The 17,385-nt window shown below is 40.7% G+C and overlaps 1 protein-coding gene across 2 annotated transcripts in view; it reads left to right on the top strand.

Moving 5' to 3' along the window:
• LOC141771235 (calsyntenin-2-like) overlaps positions 1–17,385 on the top strand; it is a 269,674-nt gene that overhangs the window by 157,318 nt on the left and 94,971 nt on the right. For both annotated transcript variants that reach the window (XM_074641282.1, XM_074641281.1), the window contains exons 3-4: positions 1,995–2,190; positions 16,264–16,472. In XM_074641282.1, the coding sequence (XP_074497383.1) occupies positions 1,995–2,190; positions 16,264–16,472 (405 nt within the window). The remainder of the gene's footprint in view (positions 1–1,994; positions 2,191–16,263; positions 16,473–17,385) is intronic.

The following is a 17,385-nucleotide window of genomic DNA, read 5'->3' as shown; positions in this document are numbered from 1 at the left end:
GGGAGGCACAAACAGAAGGAATGACCTTGGTGTTTTTCATAAGAGCAATTAGACAGAAAGTACATTGCTGGGAATATGATCTATTTATAAACCTCAAGTTTCTGCTGCTGCTGTTTTTCAGTGCAGCAAACTAAATTATTTGGTTTATTTATTATAAACTAAATAATTAAATTAATATATATTTTTTTATTTTAAAAAATAAATACTTTTTTTTTTTTTATTCTTTATCTTTATAAATTAATTCTTTGTTTTGTTTTTTCTCCAATATATCAGTACAATTAGCTGTCACAAATAAGAGTGTGACAGCTAATTGCACTGATATATTGATATATATCTTTCTTTTTTTCTCCAATATCCCTTAGTCAATGTAATGCCACGATTTCTATGTGATGTTTGTTTTCAACATAACATACGTAACTCTAAATTCTAAATTACTAGGGCTGTGTGTTGGCAAGAATCTGGCAATACAATACGTGTCATGATACAGGAGTGATGATACAATATATTGGGATATATTACGATACTGTAAGCAAGGTAATATATTGTGTTTTTTAAAATCGAAATTTAGGAAAACTGTCATAGTGTAAAGAACACACCATTAATACACCATTTTAGAAGAGGCAAAAATAACACATTTGTACTGCATGCAAAAAACTGCATGTTTTTTGCCCAAAATTGCATATGATTATCATAAAGTGGGCATGTCTGTAAAGGGGAGACTTGTAGGTACCCATAGAACTCATTTTCATTCGCATATCTTGAGGTCAGAGGTCAAAGGACCCCTCTGAAATGGCCGTGTTAGTTTTTCCTCACCAAAATTTTGCGTAATTTGCAGCGTTATTTAGCCTCCTTCACGACAAGCTAGTATGACACGGTTGGTACCAATGGATTCCTAATGTTTTCTATGATGTCAGTACCTTCACTCTATCGATACAGTATCACAAAACATAATATCACGATACTCATGTATATCGATATTTTCTTAAACCCATAGAAATTATCCAACAGTGAAAGTGTATATTTATGCCGGTCCAGCTCTCCTGTAGCTTTCATAAACTTCTGAATGGACTCCGTTCTGCAGTTTCCCCTTGACTAAGCAGAAATCCAGAGGTGATAGTTGCTAGTGTAACCTCCAGGACTGCCTGGGGACATCGGGAAGAGAGAACTTATTGAAGTTCACATTTGCTATATCTTAATGCATTTGTAATGCAGGAGAGTAGCAAGCACAGACGTCTTGGCCGGTGCCTTCCTCAGTGTGCAGACTCGGTTTGACACAGTGTAACCGGAACCAGCGGCCCCTACCAACTGTATTAGAACAAATCAATAATGACATAAAAATGGAGCAAACAAAGCAGATTACAAGGGAATTCTGGCATTACATTGATTTAGGCAGAATTATATTGCTAAAAATAAAATAGAAAAAATAGAAAAAACTTTTTTTTTTAATAAAAAATGTTAATTTATTTTATTATTATTATTTATCTAATTATTTTATATGAATTATTAATTTTAAATAAATAAATAAACCAAATAAAATAAATAAAGTGAAAACAAAAATAAATGTAGTTTGCTGCACTAAAAAACCACAACAATTTCTCCAACATTCCTAAGTCCATGTAATGGCCCTTTGAGAGTCACTGTGTGGGTACACAATATGTGCTTTGTTGGAAAAAAATCACCTGTATTAACATCCTACTGTGGGCCAACAACAATCTCTGTGATTATGTGAACGACGCAAAACAAGAATTCAGTGTCGAGTGCCTCTTTAAAACTGAATTGATTCAAACTGCAAATTGCATTGTCATTTTTCTCAACAGCTTAACATTTAGCTTCTAGTTCTGTGATTGAACAATCATACTTAATGGCTTTGTTTCATAGACTTAATTTACACACATCCTTCATTCTCCACTTGTATTCCCACTGATTGACTGTGATTAACATGCCTCCTCCTCTTCCTCTCTCCTCTACCTCCCTCCCTTCCTCCTGCTCTCTAGGGGAGATCTGTGCGTTCAACATCCACGGGCTGGAGGCTCCGTTCGAGGCAGTGGTGCTGAACGGTACGTCTGGCGAGGGCCAGCTGAGGGCCCGCGGCCTGGTGGACTGCGAGCTGCAGAAGGAATACACCTTCATCATCCAGGCGCACGATTGCGGTTCTGGCCCCGACGGCACGGAGGTCAAAAAGTCCCACAAGTGAGTAAGACAGCGAAAGAGTCTGAAGTCTGACAGAATACACAAGTACATGCACAGTACTTCATTTCCAGGCAGAGTGGGATTTCTAGGTTTGACTTTATGCTCTAGAATGAGTGTGAGTTTCAGAATAGACCTGACGTGCTCGTACAGTGAAGAGGAAAGCCCACAAAGGAAAAGGGAACAGGCAATTAAATAAACAAGATTTTTTATAATTCATATAAAAATGCTTGGGCTAAATTATGTAAAACTACAAGTACTTATTGTATAATTCATCATTCATTTAGACGGTGGCTTAAGTCCAATTAAATTAGATGTTCTCATGCATGTTCCATGGATGGTCCAACGAGAAACTATCTGGAGGCCGTCCACTTAGTAGTTCTTAACCAAAGGGCAAGTAGACAATCAAGAGAAGGGTCTTAAGATCAGCTAATAGCAGTGTTACAAATTATCCCACACAGCTGCTAATTAATACACTTTGGGGCAGATGCATAAAACTCTATGTAACCTCATGACTAAAAGTCTTTGTGCATGCAAAGATAAGAACATGCATGAAACTGTGCGTTTGCATTGTTCTGTTTTATAAATCTCATCCATTGTGCAGCTGGATGCAGGTGCATGAGCCTGATTTCCTCTCCCACGGGTAGGTAGGGTGTAGGCACGGCCTTTAGTCAGTCTTTGCATATCAATACTCCTGCCTGCTCCACCACTCGTTAGTCCTGTGAATGAAAAGAAAGGCAGAGAAGAAGCACAATTTTACTGATTGTGTCACGTTGGTGAGGTTCTCCAACAGCACGATGACCAGGGGCCCCTTACCCCACTTCCTTCCCTCCTACATCCGGCGCTCTTGCTTGCTTGCCACACCCATCTTCAAACTCGGCCTTCATTTTATTCTCAGCTACACACCTGTAACGTTTCGTATCGCTGAATCGGGCCTGGTGCGTAAAGTGGGGGGGCAAATTGCTCCCATGCACCCCTTGATCAGACCACTGCCATTTTCAAACTCCACCTTAATTTGATCTCAACTACACACCTGTAATGTTTCGTGACTACATCTTGCACTTTTGCGACTCTATCAATGTGACAAAATGTGTCCACAGACAAACAGACAGAGAAAAAAACACCTGGAAAAGTACTCAAAACCACCTCTGTTGTAGTTTCCGCTCCAGTAAGTGTCTCCAGGACCACATTTTGCCATGATGACACACACACAGACTGAGTGGAGGTGAAAACAATACCAGCGTCGCTGTCTCGGCTGGTAAAGACTGCACTACTTGAAATCGTGTTCTTTTTTATGTAACACTGATTAATGATGGTCCAGGCTTTAAACTGGACTGTGGGGACTCTGTAACTTTATTTTGAAAGAACACTAAATGGTAATTCAAGTCTACATCACATTGCATTTATTAAGCTGACGCTTTTATCCAAAGCGACTTACAATAAGTGCATTCAACGATGTGGGTACAACCCTCATGCAAGTACATCAACTTCATTAAATATGCTTTAAGTGCTACATTTAGGGACAGTAAGAGAAAGAGATAGAGAGAGATGGTTCTTTTTTTATTTTATGGGCGAAGGTGCACTCTGAATATACTCAGCCTTTGTTCCAGCAGTGTTGAAGACAGTTACCCTCAGAAGGTAAAATGTCTACCACATATGGCAGAACATTATTCTAAAGATTCAGATTCTCATTTTCAAACTCAAAGTGCTTGAAAAATGCTCTTGATATCTCGAAGTTAAATATTATTCAGATAACACATTACGTCTTCTACTCTCTCTCCTCTTGGCATCCACTCGGCTGCAGCGTAATCCCAGATTGTTCCTTGAACCATCCATGCCAGCACAGATACAACACGACACCCACCTCCACTGCCACCTCCACAAGCACCAGCACAACACTTTAAAGAGGTCAACTGATAAAAACAATTTGTCACACTTGTTGGCCCTCCTGAAAGCAGCCTCTGTCTTCAAATTGCTCTCCGCTCAGTCTTTCAGACAACTACCTCTGTACCTTCGCTCACCCCCCTCACCTCAGCCAACAATGGAGCCAAGAACAGAAATCTATCATCTTGTCTCGCTTATAGATGCTCACACACACACACACACACACACACACACACACACACACACACACACACACACACACACACACACACACACACATACTGTACACACACTAAACCTGGAATTATAACAGCAGGGGTTTTCTAGTCTCTGTGAAAGTTTTGAATCAGTAGAGCGTAACTTGTGTTTAATGGTGTTTGCTGGTTTACTAGTGTGTGTGTGTGTGTGTGTGTGTGTGTGTGTGTGTGTTTGTGTGTGCATACAGGGCCAGCTCTAGCCCTTTTGGTGCCCTAGGCGAAATTCGGATTAGGAGCCCCTAACCCTAGTCCCGTAAACTGCAGCACAAATCAGACATCACTATGGTTTCCAGACAAAAATTAAGATGTCATGAATAACTGCATTTATTACGATATAAATAAACAACTGGTCCCTGATATTGTTGGCTTAAAAGTGTAGTCAATTTCACCGAAATTTACATTTTTATTAACAAATAAGTGCAGCCGGGCAGATGAAAAAGTGTGAGAAAGAGCATTACAGGGGTAAAGAGTGTGTTTCTTTCTTTCTTTACGTATTTGTTGATGTGCTACCTCAATGCAGAATATGAGGAAGGGCGCCCACTAGTCTTGCCCCGGTAGTCGGTGTTACCCATTTCGTTTTTGCGGTATGATGTTATCAACACATAGTCGGACGACAGACGCTACAATCTGAAGGTGAAAGTGTCTGCTCTGTACGGAGTCTCAGCTCAGAGTACTGTAGCAGGAGTCAGATTGCACACACGGGACGAGAAAGAGTTGACAGATGAGACGATGGCGAAGGATTTGGTGTCAAAGTGAAAAGCAAAAGCGCCTATTTGGCAACATTTCAGATTTAAACCCAATGCTATAAGGGAACGTTAACGTTAATGAGATAATCGCTGTGAGGAGGACGGAACGGTCACAACCGGTGTGCGCGACGCAGCGGCGCCGGTTGGAAACCTGCAGCCCTGCCGCAAAAAGCTCAAACGGAGAGGCCAGACACATAGCCACCCGACGTTAAAGATCAAAGTAAGGGCGCAAACCATATTGACGTTATCCTTTTTTGTAAAATGTCCGGTGTAATCGGTAACACTGGTGCTGTCACAAATTTATTAACCGCCCACCATCATTTTTTATTATTACATATATATATTTTTTTTTTTCAGAGGGCGACCAGCACCCCCGAGAAGGTGGCGCCCTAGGCGACCGCCTATATGGCCCATGCATTAAGCCGGCCCTGTGTGTATAAGGCAAAAACTGATGGGTTTGTGCTACTATTTCCATGCTGTTGATCATGTTTTATATCCCTTTTAAGCAGACACACTATTACTTTCTATCAACATAACTCTCTGCCCGCTGTAAGGCAGACCCAGTTCGGTTGGTACAGACAGGCCGATGCTGGAGGGGAAGTGAATTTGGGGACATTTAAAATGGCCTGTCCTTTCACTGACAACTCTCAAAGGATGAGGCTGGCCTTTTTCGCTCTCTCGCTCGCTCGCTCTCTCGCTCGGATTTAGAGAGAAGCTAACAGGGAAGAAGAAGAATCTCTGCCTTAGGCTGTGCTCAAATTACTCATGACACGTCAACAGCAGAGAAGGAAAGCAGTCAAGAAAATTAGCAGCTGAAGCGGACAGGGGAGAGGATCAGGAGTGACACGGGATGAGTTTAAACTTCACCCTGTACCACTGGCTGCTGCCCTACTTCTCACTCCTTTATTTAATTTTTTATCCAGGCTTGCTACAGCTCAGCTAGCTCCTGCTGTCTGACTCTGTCCTTCTTTCTGTCAGTCCCTCTGTCTCTTGCTACAGACTCCAGTGATTGAATATTTCGTCAGACTGCCTCTGCACTCACAAATGGATGCACTCTCTGCCCCGGCTGTACGAATCTGTCTCTTAGTATGACAGAAATGCAGTTTTGTTTTGCACACAAATGAAATGTGTCCTTTTCAAAATGCCGTGTTAAAAAGTGTCATATTCCTCCACTCGTGGTGACTTTGTCAGAAGCAAGGGACGGCTTCATAAACCCTGACGTTAATGACTGCCTTTTGTCTGAGTCAGACCACCGATATAACAGCGCTCGCTGAATCACATGGCTTCACTCTGCCCTCTGAGATATTCTACTTGGCTGCCTGTGGAAGCTTTAGTCACTTGTCAGCAAAGTGCAAAGCTCAAATGAATTCACCTTAAACTCCTTGAGACTGTTTCTGCTCAGGTCAGCTTTAAATGAAAGACAAATTAATCTACAATAGAGTAGAGAGAGGGCTGACCTCTGCCAAATGAACAATTTGTACCGAACTGTGAAGTGTACTCAGCCTTTGTCATAAAGAGCCATACATGTGACAAATGTCCATTTAGTGTTTGGCTATTCATGAAACACAATAGTGATTCAGCCCAGACATTAATGATTTTTTTTAATTGGTGTCAAGTACTGCTGGTCTTTCTGAGAATAATCATCTGGTGTGCAGAAAATGAATTATCATCAGCTAACTAAAGTCAAACTTCACCAACAAAGAAAAACCTGATGGCTGTGTGCTGGCTGTGTTTTGGAAAGATACAATTATTAGAGTTGTTCCGATACCGATACCCATATCGGAAATGCATACGATAATGCCCAACATTCAGTAACGGGTGTCGACGAGTACACAAGTCTATGCACCGATCCGATACCATAATTAATTAACCCAGAAAAAAAAAAAAATTCTTCTTTGCCACTCCAAAACTGTAGCCTTCACTGTGCTGTCGCCCTGGATGTATCATGGCTGCCACTGGCAACTACTGTTTTAGAGCAGCGAAGAAGAAATGATTGCAGATAGTTTGTCACAGCTGTTAAATAATAATAATAATTATTATTATATATATATATATTTATCATGCTGGTATCGGATCGGTACTCAGTATCGGCCGGTACCGCATGTTCAGGTATCGAAATCAGTATCGGGAAGGAAAAAATGGTTTTGGAACATTTCTAAAAATGATGCAACAGACATGTAGAATATCATCATTTGCTGGAACAACATATATATATATATATATATATATATATATATATATATATGATACTGTCAGTTGAATAAGACGATTTTAACATCCTCAAAGCTGCTAAAAGTTAGCATGTGTTAGTATGACGGCGTTAGCCAGCACTTGTCGAAGACACCAGTTGTGTGTCTCAAATACTCGATCAATCTATAATAATAATAATACAATGCGAGTACTTGAATGTTGAAATTACTTAAAATGCATCTCTACTAGTAGCCCTGATGAATTAGTTTAGGTTAGCTAACATTAGCTGAAACTCAATGCTTACCTGTTCAGGTGAAAATTAGCCAACTCAGCATCTGTCTTAAAATACCCTCTGGGCTCTAAGCTGTCTCCATCTTTCCAATGCATTTCCAATATTTACCCATATTTTACCACGTCTCTGATCATGTAGCTTTTAAGGAAGAAGCTAAGGCTTTTTAGGTCGTTTGCTTTAGCTCGTTGTGTTTGCATGCCAATTTGGTTCATATCTGGCAACACGGGGTGTCGGAATAGGCGTGGGTGGGATCACACGGCTCAAAACAAAAACAGACGTTTCGCACCAGAATGGAAATTTCAAAGGAGAACATGCTGGCTGCAGCATTGTTGTTGGAGAACCCAGTAGCCTTTTTCAACTTAGCATGTTCCCTTTATCTCTGATGACATATCATGGTCATTTTATGATTTAATACAGTAAATATATTACATATTGTTCCTTTAATATTTACCATTGTTTGAGTAGAGCTCTCAAAACTCACCAGTGTAGCTGGCCACTTGAGCACTGAGCCTTTGAAGGCCTTTGGGGTGAGTACAGCAGAAAAACAACCTCATAATCCCCCTAATTAGCATCTGAAGACGAGAAGTTTCTCTGTACTGTTTGTACCTCGCCATTCCCCACACACCTTGCCACTGTTGCTATGGCGTAATTAGGCATAAGGGACATCTCGCTGCCTACTCACTGCCTTGCAAAGCATGTCATATTCATGATCCTTCCCAGGACTCGCTCCTAATCGCGACATGTGTATTTAACACCAGCCTGGGGGTTAAGTGCCTGGAGGCTTTTGGGGGTGGGGAGGGTAATGCATTCACAGCAGGGTTAGGTGGCCCCAAGGTTGTGTGTGTGCAAATGTGTGTGCGTGAGAGAAAATGTTGAAGTAATTGAGACACACAGATGTTTTATCGTGTTACTTAGCCGCACATTCACACACATGCTCGGTGCTTGGCAACGCAGTAGTTATTAAAGTCATCATTAGTGAATCTTAGAGGCCTGTATGTCCTAACCCCGCTGCAGCTTGGAGAGGCTAATTATCTCACGGAGCAACAAGCTGAAGGACAACCGTGCACACACAAACACACTCACAAATCCCAAATGCTGAGTCAAATTCACATTGATATACCTAAATTTACATATAAATAAGACAAATACCGTAGCCGGGGATAGATTTTGCATCTCATAACCGACTCGCGCACAACCACGCACCTAAACACATAGACAACCTCCTGAAAACACACTCAACATTAACAAAAAAAGTCACTTTCTTATGAGCGAAGAAGAAGTGGGCCATAAGCTGAGCCTTGTTAGCATAAGCTGTCAAGATAAATTTCTGCAGTGAGAAGACCAGGGGACTCCACACAGATAGTGCAGCTCTGTCAATGTGTCGGCGCTTTATTCTACCAAGAATCTTAACTTCACGCTTGTCACACTTGATGCTAATATGAGTGAAACCTCATTCTGTCAAAACCTGTTAGTTGACGTGATTATTATTCCTGGCAAGAAAGAAATAAAATAAAAAAAAACATCAAGTGTAGGAATATGTTGTTTATCTTCAGCTAACATAATGTAATAGGAGAGTATAGTCTCCGTGTTTCAATTATGAATATGCACCGCCAGGAACTGCACCATCTGTGCTTGTCTGCTTCAGTTACCAGACGAAAGAAAGTGACACCCGTTCGCATCTCAAATTCAAAACACAATCAGACGTCGACGCACGTCTTCGGTAGCTTAGAAGTTTGTCAGCGGAGGCGACCGAATGGACATTCAGTCATTTAATTGCACGCAAATGCTCTTAAAGGTAAAATAATATTGTTCCTCATGTGGTTAAACGTATCACTTTCTCTATATTCTTCTTTTCTGTGGCATGATAGTCCAAGCCATCCATCAATGGTTTGATTTATACTATCTGGTGAGCAGATCTGGGCACGAAGCTAAACACTGAACTAGATTACCATGCATTATAATCACCTTGTATTGAGATCACACAGGCCCCCGTGGACTTCTGTGCTAGTGCCTCGGGGTGCTAGTCGATGTGGAAGTGGGATTTCCTTGCATATTGATTAGGGTACCATCCCATTTGGTCCCATTGGTATCGTTAGAGTTGTGACTTTCCATTCTAGTCGTACACAAGGAAATTGATGATTCAACCTCTTGGCTAATTCTTGACAAAGATGAATTGAGTCCTTTCCCTTTGTGTTGGGTGTGCATGTGTGTCTGTGTGTGTGCGCACAGGAGGCATTCAATAATGACTCTGTTTGAGTGTGTAGTTGAGTGTTGATAAATAATGAGTGTGGATGAATATGTAATAAGCTGGGAACAATACTAACCTGGCATTAATATGCATCACCTGGCGTTGATATGATAGATAGATAGATAGATACTTTATTGTCATTGTCATTGAAAACAACGAAAAACAGTTTAGCAGCTCTTTGCAGTGAAAAACAAACATTAAAACATTCAGTCACAAGTAGAAAAATAAACAATAAATAAGTGGATCATCATCATAAAGTGCAAATTATGGTTCAGCAGCTAGTGTCCTCAGCCTTTGGGGGGGGGGGTTCTACACACTTGACAGCCTGTGGGTAAAAGCTGTTTCGTAGTCTGTTGGTGTGTGTTTTAATTGTCCTGTATCTCCTTCCGGAGGGAAGGGGAGCAAACAGTCCATGTCCAGGGTGGGTGGGGTCTTTGGAGATACAGCTGGCTTTCTTACAGAGCCGACCAGTGTATAGGTCACTGAGGGGGGGTAATGTGGTCCCAATCACTTTTTCCGCCATCCTCACCACCCGCTGCAGGTACCTCCTGTTCTCCACTGTGCAGCTAGCAAACCACACAGTGCAGCAGTAGGTCAGGAGGCTCTCAATGGTTGCCCTATAATGCAGCTGGTATCTGATTGTGTCTGCATATGATTTAGCTGGATCGGAATCACACTTGGCACCGACATACGTCTCCAATGCTTCCCATGCGTATCATTTTCTAATGAGATATTCATATCCTTGAAAAGTGACTGCAAATGTCTTCTCATTCCTTTTTATTAGATAAAGAACTTTTTGTTTTTATTTCTGTGAACAGTGTTTCTGACATAAATGGATTGGAAACTCACTGCATTGATACTAATTTTGCTGAATTGCTATAGGAAGGTGCTACTGTAGGTTATGTAAGGCTTTATAAACAAGTTAAAGGACTTTAAATCAATTTTAAAGGTCTTTACACACCTAGGGCGTTTTTTTTTTCGGACGATTAATTTGCATGTCAATATATTTTTTCGAACTGTTGTTTATGTCATAAATACTTTCACTCGGAACACAAATATTAAATGGCAAAAAAGCGTTGTAATGTTTTTTTGGAATGAGGTTGATTTTTCTGAGCTATCACATCGCAAATAAAGGTATAATCAATCACATTTTGCGGAACGAACATATTCAATACATACACTTGAGTGTACAACAACACAGTAGTCCTAAGAACGCAAACTTTATAACTTCTTTCAACCTTGACAAAGGCAGCGCTGACCAGATCCACTCCTTCCATTCTTACCTTTCACAATAAAAGTCTTCGACATATACACTGCATAACTGTTTACCAGAGGCAAATTCACTTCTGGCTGTAGCACTCTGAATTAACTGTAATTTTCTTATAGACTTTTAAGGTAGCCTGGTAAAAAGAAAGTTGGAGTAATCTAAGTGACTTCTAATAAAATGTGTATTAAACAATGAAAAACATTTTTTTTGTGACCTTGAAATAGCAAATACAATTTAGTTTAGTCTAAAAACTACCCCGAGATCTGTAACTTCAGTCTGTATTTCTACATTTGATCTTACAATATGTTTTCTCCTCATTTAGTTTAAATAAAATTACTCCTCCAAATAATGATATCAGTGGGACAGGTTATAAGGTCATCCAAAGAACTGGGGTCATCTGGCAAAACAGTGATATACAGTTGTGTATCATCTGCTAATATTTGATACTGACATCAAATGTATCCCAGAGGAACCACGTATGAAGAAAAAAGAATAGCTAAGAACTACAGCAGAGAGACCCACCATTCCTCAGGTCTGTGGATGATCATGTATCATGTATGATCAATTGTGTCAAATGTGCTCAAATCTAACAGAATGACGACAATCAACACTGTGAGAATCAATTCTCTCGCAATGTATAATTGCAAATATGCAGCAAATTAATGAACAACAATAGTCTATTACTATTATATATTTTGACCATAATAATTATGACTCTGTTGGAAGCAAAGGAGGAACTGTAGTGTGACAGCCTTATAGAACCACAGACTCTGCAGAGTGATTGGTGATATATTGGGTGGTTGGATAGGTCAGCAAACGCTTCAAATAATAATTGGAATGTATTTTTACACAGAACAATGGGAATAAAATCGTAAACGCATAAGGAACGGATCTTTTAATGGTCCATATGAGCAGGAGGAATAATTACAGCATGCAAAAACTGTTCAACATATCGACATGTGTGAATTGTTTTAAGACAGACGGGAAAAAAAATAATCAACATTTCAATTTCTACCTTGACGTCAATGTGCCAGAGTTATCTAAAGAGCTAATTTGCATCTGTAGTCCCTGTGCAGGTTATTACTATGATCATTCCATAACACTAACCATGGTAACTTCCTGTCATTCTTGTCTCATTAAAATGGCAAGAACATTGAACTCAATATGGTTCAGTAATTCAATCATGTGTAATTCTATAGTTTGGCAATGAATTGGATGGAACTATACTGCAGACTGGAGTCTCTGCTAGCAGTGACAACCAGAGTTTAACCTGTGACAGCTGTCTCATATGAACGTACTGTACTGTACGTTAACAACATGTCATCTGTTGGATCATTTTACATAATAACTGTTTTTAACTACACAGCTTGATGCCTTCCACTGTTTTCATGTTAGCGCTCCTCAATGTCATTTAGAGTAAATTGGCCATTAAAGAGTGTTAAATTCCTACCAACTGCAGAAACACCTATTTGACACATGATTTGACATTGAGGAAAACGTTGGTTAAGTTGATATAATTATGTATTTATTTTAAAATAATCAAAAAAGTAATCTGTGCACTTATACAGTACCCATCTCTGTTGTACAGGCTGTTTTATGTGGTTAACAGCTAGCTTTAACATTATATGGTGTCATTTGGTTCAGTGGAGCTTTAACATTCAAGAGCTTTGAGCTGTTGATCTGTTGGATGTAAGGTGAGGATGCTTTCACACCTGTAGTTTGGTTCATTTGGTCCGTTCACTTCACTCGTTTTTTGGACTGTTTTGGCGAATGTCATCCTTCATCATCAGGACCCACCGGAGGAAATCAAATGCTGGTGACTAACAGATGTTTATGCAGCACTTTAATGCACCTGAAATATATATTTATATTAAATGTCACGAAGAGCTCACGAAGAAATAACTAGTTATAAGCATATTATGAAGATGACTAACAGGTATAAGGAGGCGTCTTGTACAGTAACTGTTCGAGGCTCATTACTGTGGGATCGCTGTCACACTTTTTAATGGTCTTAATGAACTGACAAAGTACATTGGATATAAGCACAGCAGTTTTGACAGCTTTTGATCTGTTAATCAGTGGAAAATAGCCGCGCTGACGTGCATACGTGTTACCAGGGTTACTAAATGATATAACCATGGCCTTTTATATGTATAGATCAATTATAAGATCGCTTCCTGAACAGATTTCACGATCAGTAGATGGATTTATTAGTAGTTTAGCTTTCAAATCATGCTAAAATCACATATCTGCAATCATAAAATCCTGTTGTTAGTTTGTTTGCTTTCACACCACAAAGGAACCGCACCAGAGCCCACTTGGAAGCGGACCGAGACCCACCTTTTCAATTGGTTTCGGTTGTTTGGTCCGCTCCAGAGTTCGATCGACAGCTTTCACACCAGCCCAAATAAATTGTACTAACTGGGCAAACAGACCTGAGTTTGTTTTAACCGAATGAAACGGGTTAGGTGTGAAAGCACCCTAAATTGAAGCACAGGGCTTAGATGCACTGCCTCCACACAGCCAGTTTGCATTTTGGTTGCTTTTAAACATGGAGTTGTTATGGTTTTACACCATTTGACCACACTCTGTTGCTATTTCAGTGCAGTGAAAACAGGGTCGTAGATTTGATTTCACTGTAGCCATGTAGTTTGTTTAACCTTTGACTCTTATCCAAGTAGCCATCCCCGTGGCTCTGGTTTTTAATCCACTTTGTTTAGTGGTGTTGTGATCATTCTCACACCCATGGGGTCACTTAACCCCCCCCGCTGTCTTTCCGTGTCACTCTGACTCATTGTGGACCCCCTGCTTATGAGCTGAGGTCTGTCTGACTGGGAATGGGCTCAGCTTGGCAATGTTCCAGTAACATGACACACACACACACACACAAACATCCTAGCCCTAGAGAGCTGGGCGTCTGTTTCAGCCAGATGTGAGCCATCAGCAGAGAAACACACACTCACATGCACACTCACAAATGAAACGTATTCACAGTTATTGCATTTAGTTCATATCATGCACGTGCAAGAATACATAATCACAAACAGACACACACAGCAGTCGCTCCATACAAGCCCCAGAGGAGTGGAACATATGCTAGCTCCCTCACCACTGGGGAGCGTAGCGAAGCAGGGGGGTAATGTTTATGAGAAAGCGTCATTAATATGACAAAACAAGGCTGGCTGAGGGATTTACTGCACTCACTGGTGCTGCAATCATCTGTCAGTGCTTCTTATCACCATCTTCACTGCTGTTAGCATCGCTGTTAACATCCAACCAATCCTAAAGTCGGTGATTAATCGCTGTCTTATAGATGTTTATTTGTGTATTCTGTACTTGTGTCCAGTGGTGGAGGGAGATTCAGATCCTTTAAAGGCCCCAAAAGCAGTTTCTTGCTATGAATAATCAACCCGTTCTCACTTGCAATTCGTCAAATACTGCCGTTTGGTACGTGACTGGAGGTGGATGGGTCAAACAAACACAAGTGTCTAGAAGGTAACCTACAATTTGGGAAACTTTCGCGAGATGGTTAAGGTTAGGCATTGACCTCGAGTTATGGTTAGGATAGGTTGTCGGGTAGCGAGTCTCGCAAGAGATTTTGCACATTTTTGCAATTTGTTGGTTACCCTCTAGACACAACTGACTTTAAGTAAATGTATTTACTTACTACCACCACCGCCCGTCCCTCATTTTGTCCCTTTTGCATTTTACTCCAGTTGTTTATGTGTTTCTTATTTTCTATTAAACTATTTAACTGGGCATCTGTTTGTGTGGAGAAGCTCATAAACAAATGGTCTCCTATGTTTGTGTACTTGTGACAGGCAGAGATAAGGCGGCGTGGAAATTCATTCTGCGTGGGCTCGGCCTCCCAAATGTCTCTCTCTTTGTTGTACAGTCTCCATCTCCAGTCGACCACATGTTGGAGAGATATACAGCTTCTTTTAATAGAATAATTTCACCGTCATTACCATGCCGACCAGCTGATCCTATAAACCCCACTCTCACGTCCGCCCCTTTGTGTCTTAAAGCATAACACTACTTTGTATTTGCCATTCGGAGCTTAAAACTGTATTAGTCTGTCCCGTCGTCATCCATCACCGGATGTCAGTCAATGAATCGAAGGATTGATTATGCAATCTGTTGCCTTCTGGCCGCCGGAGAATATGGATGAAAGCTTTTTAAAGTGATGAATGGTAGTTTTTTTTCATTTTGTGTGACTTAACATGAATTACTGCTGATAGATCACTTATGGAATGATTAATTTGTGCAGTTTAGTGGACTTGGAGAACTATTTATATGCTAGATGAAGAGATCCAGGGGATTATTTTGCCAGAGCAACACAATCAAAACAATCCATTGGGTCAGGTCAGACAGTCTATCACACAAAGCACATTGTGACTATTGGTTACCAAACTAATTAATCTGTGCAGCAGTGAACTCTGCCCTCAGCCATCCAAACTTAACAATCACCTTAGAGGCTGCATTAATAGTAGTAGATACCTTACTCCTTCCTACAACTGCACTGAAAGACACCCAGTTTATTGTCAAGGAGACGGTTACACTACTACTATCAAAGACACATTTAGCCATATAAACCAGTTGAGATTATTAGGCGCGATGCAACACAGAATCTTTAATACACGAAGGCTCTTCCCATTTCTTCCCTTGATTGAATTTGATTTCTCTGCCTGACAGTCGCTAAGAGAGAAAGTGCTAGCATGAGTAGTGAATTTGGGTTAATGCATTCTTAATTCATTACCCACATGGTGAATGCTCATTGGGTATTTTGAAATGTCTTTAAAAGCATACTCCAATGATTTAATATTGCACTTCCATAAAGGTGGGGGTACTGACATGGGACAAATTTCATTAGCGACCAAGATATCCTGACTATTGGTCCCTTTATGAGAAACTTCTCTATGAAAAATGTGTGCAGACTTTCTGTTAAATTTAAAGTAACATTTGGAATGGGGTTTTCTACTATGCTGCTACATTTTATTAGGATTTATTTGAAATACTGCCATGTGAAATCTAATCTAACTGATGAATGAAAAAAAAATCTTCATTATTTCCAGTATGCACAAAGGAAAAAGGATCAACTGTCTTAAAAGCAGTTACGCTCTATGCAGATGATAGACTATTCTACACTAATCTCCACTCTCCTCCTCTCTGTTGCCCCCTCTTGTCTGCAGGGCGGTGGTGCACATTCAGGTCAACGATGTGAATGAGTTCGCCCCGGTGTTTCGGGAGCCCCAGTACCGAGCCGCAGTGACAGAGGGCAAGATTTACGACAGCATCCTGCAGGTGGAGGCCACTGACCAGGACTGCTCCCCACAGTACAGCCAGATCTGCAACTACCAGATCACCACCACCAACACACCATTCGCTATAGATCGCAACGGTGAGTAGAAGAGGAAAGGATGTGTTAATACTAGCCACGGAGGTGCAGGGTTTTTAATTAACAGGGATGCTGTTGACAAAGCCTTAAGATGTGTCAGAACTTGCCACAAAGAAGCCTTATTATCTCACCTAAACTGTTATCAACAGTATGTGCTCCTTTAAAGTTTTATTTTCTGGTGAAGTGTTGTCACTTTTTTTGGTGTACCCACTTTCCTTCAACATATCGCATCTACAGCACTTCTGCTTCACTTATTTCAGCAATTTCCCACATTTTCCCAACATCTTCCAAATAAAAGTTTGCTCTCCATCTTATTTAAAGAAGATACAAAAACACAGTTCTGTCATAACACAGTGGCACTCATGATCTAAAAATCCCATCCATGCACACACACGCACTTAACAGCCACGGGAGATACACGCACACATACTCCTACTACACACACACACACACATACCTGCATACACTCTGGTAGCAAAACTTAATACACTGACAGATGTCTCTCCCCAGGATGAAATGTGTTTTTTGCTCTTTCCAAGGACGAAGTCAAGCTTTGCCCAGAGAGCCATCGGTCACCGCAAATCAGATCACAGACGTCTGAGCACAAACAAATATGACAAACACGCACAGACAGAGATAAATGCTAAGACACTCTCAAATACCCTCACAGATTTACTTGACTTTACTGAGTTACCACTTGCCCTTTGTAACTTGGTTCTTGAACATTTCAATTAAAGGTTGTGTTATTGTTACACACAAATACAGACATGATGTGTGTGTGAGAGATATCCACACAAATCTGTTGAGAGATCGGGTATTCTCTCCAACATCAGGGCTTCTACTGATTTGTTTGAACCTTCCTAGTTTGATGGAGGACACACTGAGCTCTGCCATCTGTGTTATTACTAGGGCTGTC

This window comes from Sebastes fasciatus, chromosome 7 (genome assembly GCF_043250625.1).
Source record: "Sebastes fasciatus isolate fSebFas1 chromosome 7, fSebFas1.pri, whole genome shotgun sequence".
NCBI classification, from domain to species: domain Eukaryota; kingdom Metazoa; phylum Chordata; class Actinopteri; order Perciformes; family Sebastidae; genus Sebastes; species Sebastes fasciatus.
The sequence above is the reverse complement of the archived record's forward strand: the minus strand, read 5'-3'. Positions and strand labels throughout refer to the sequence as shown.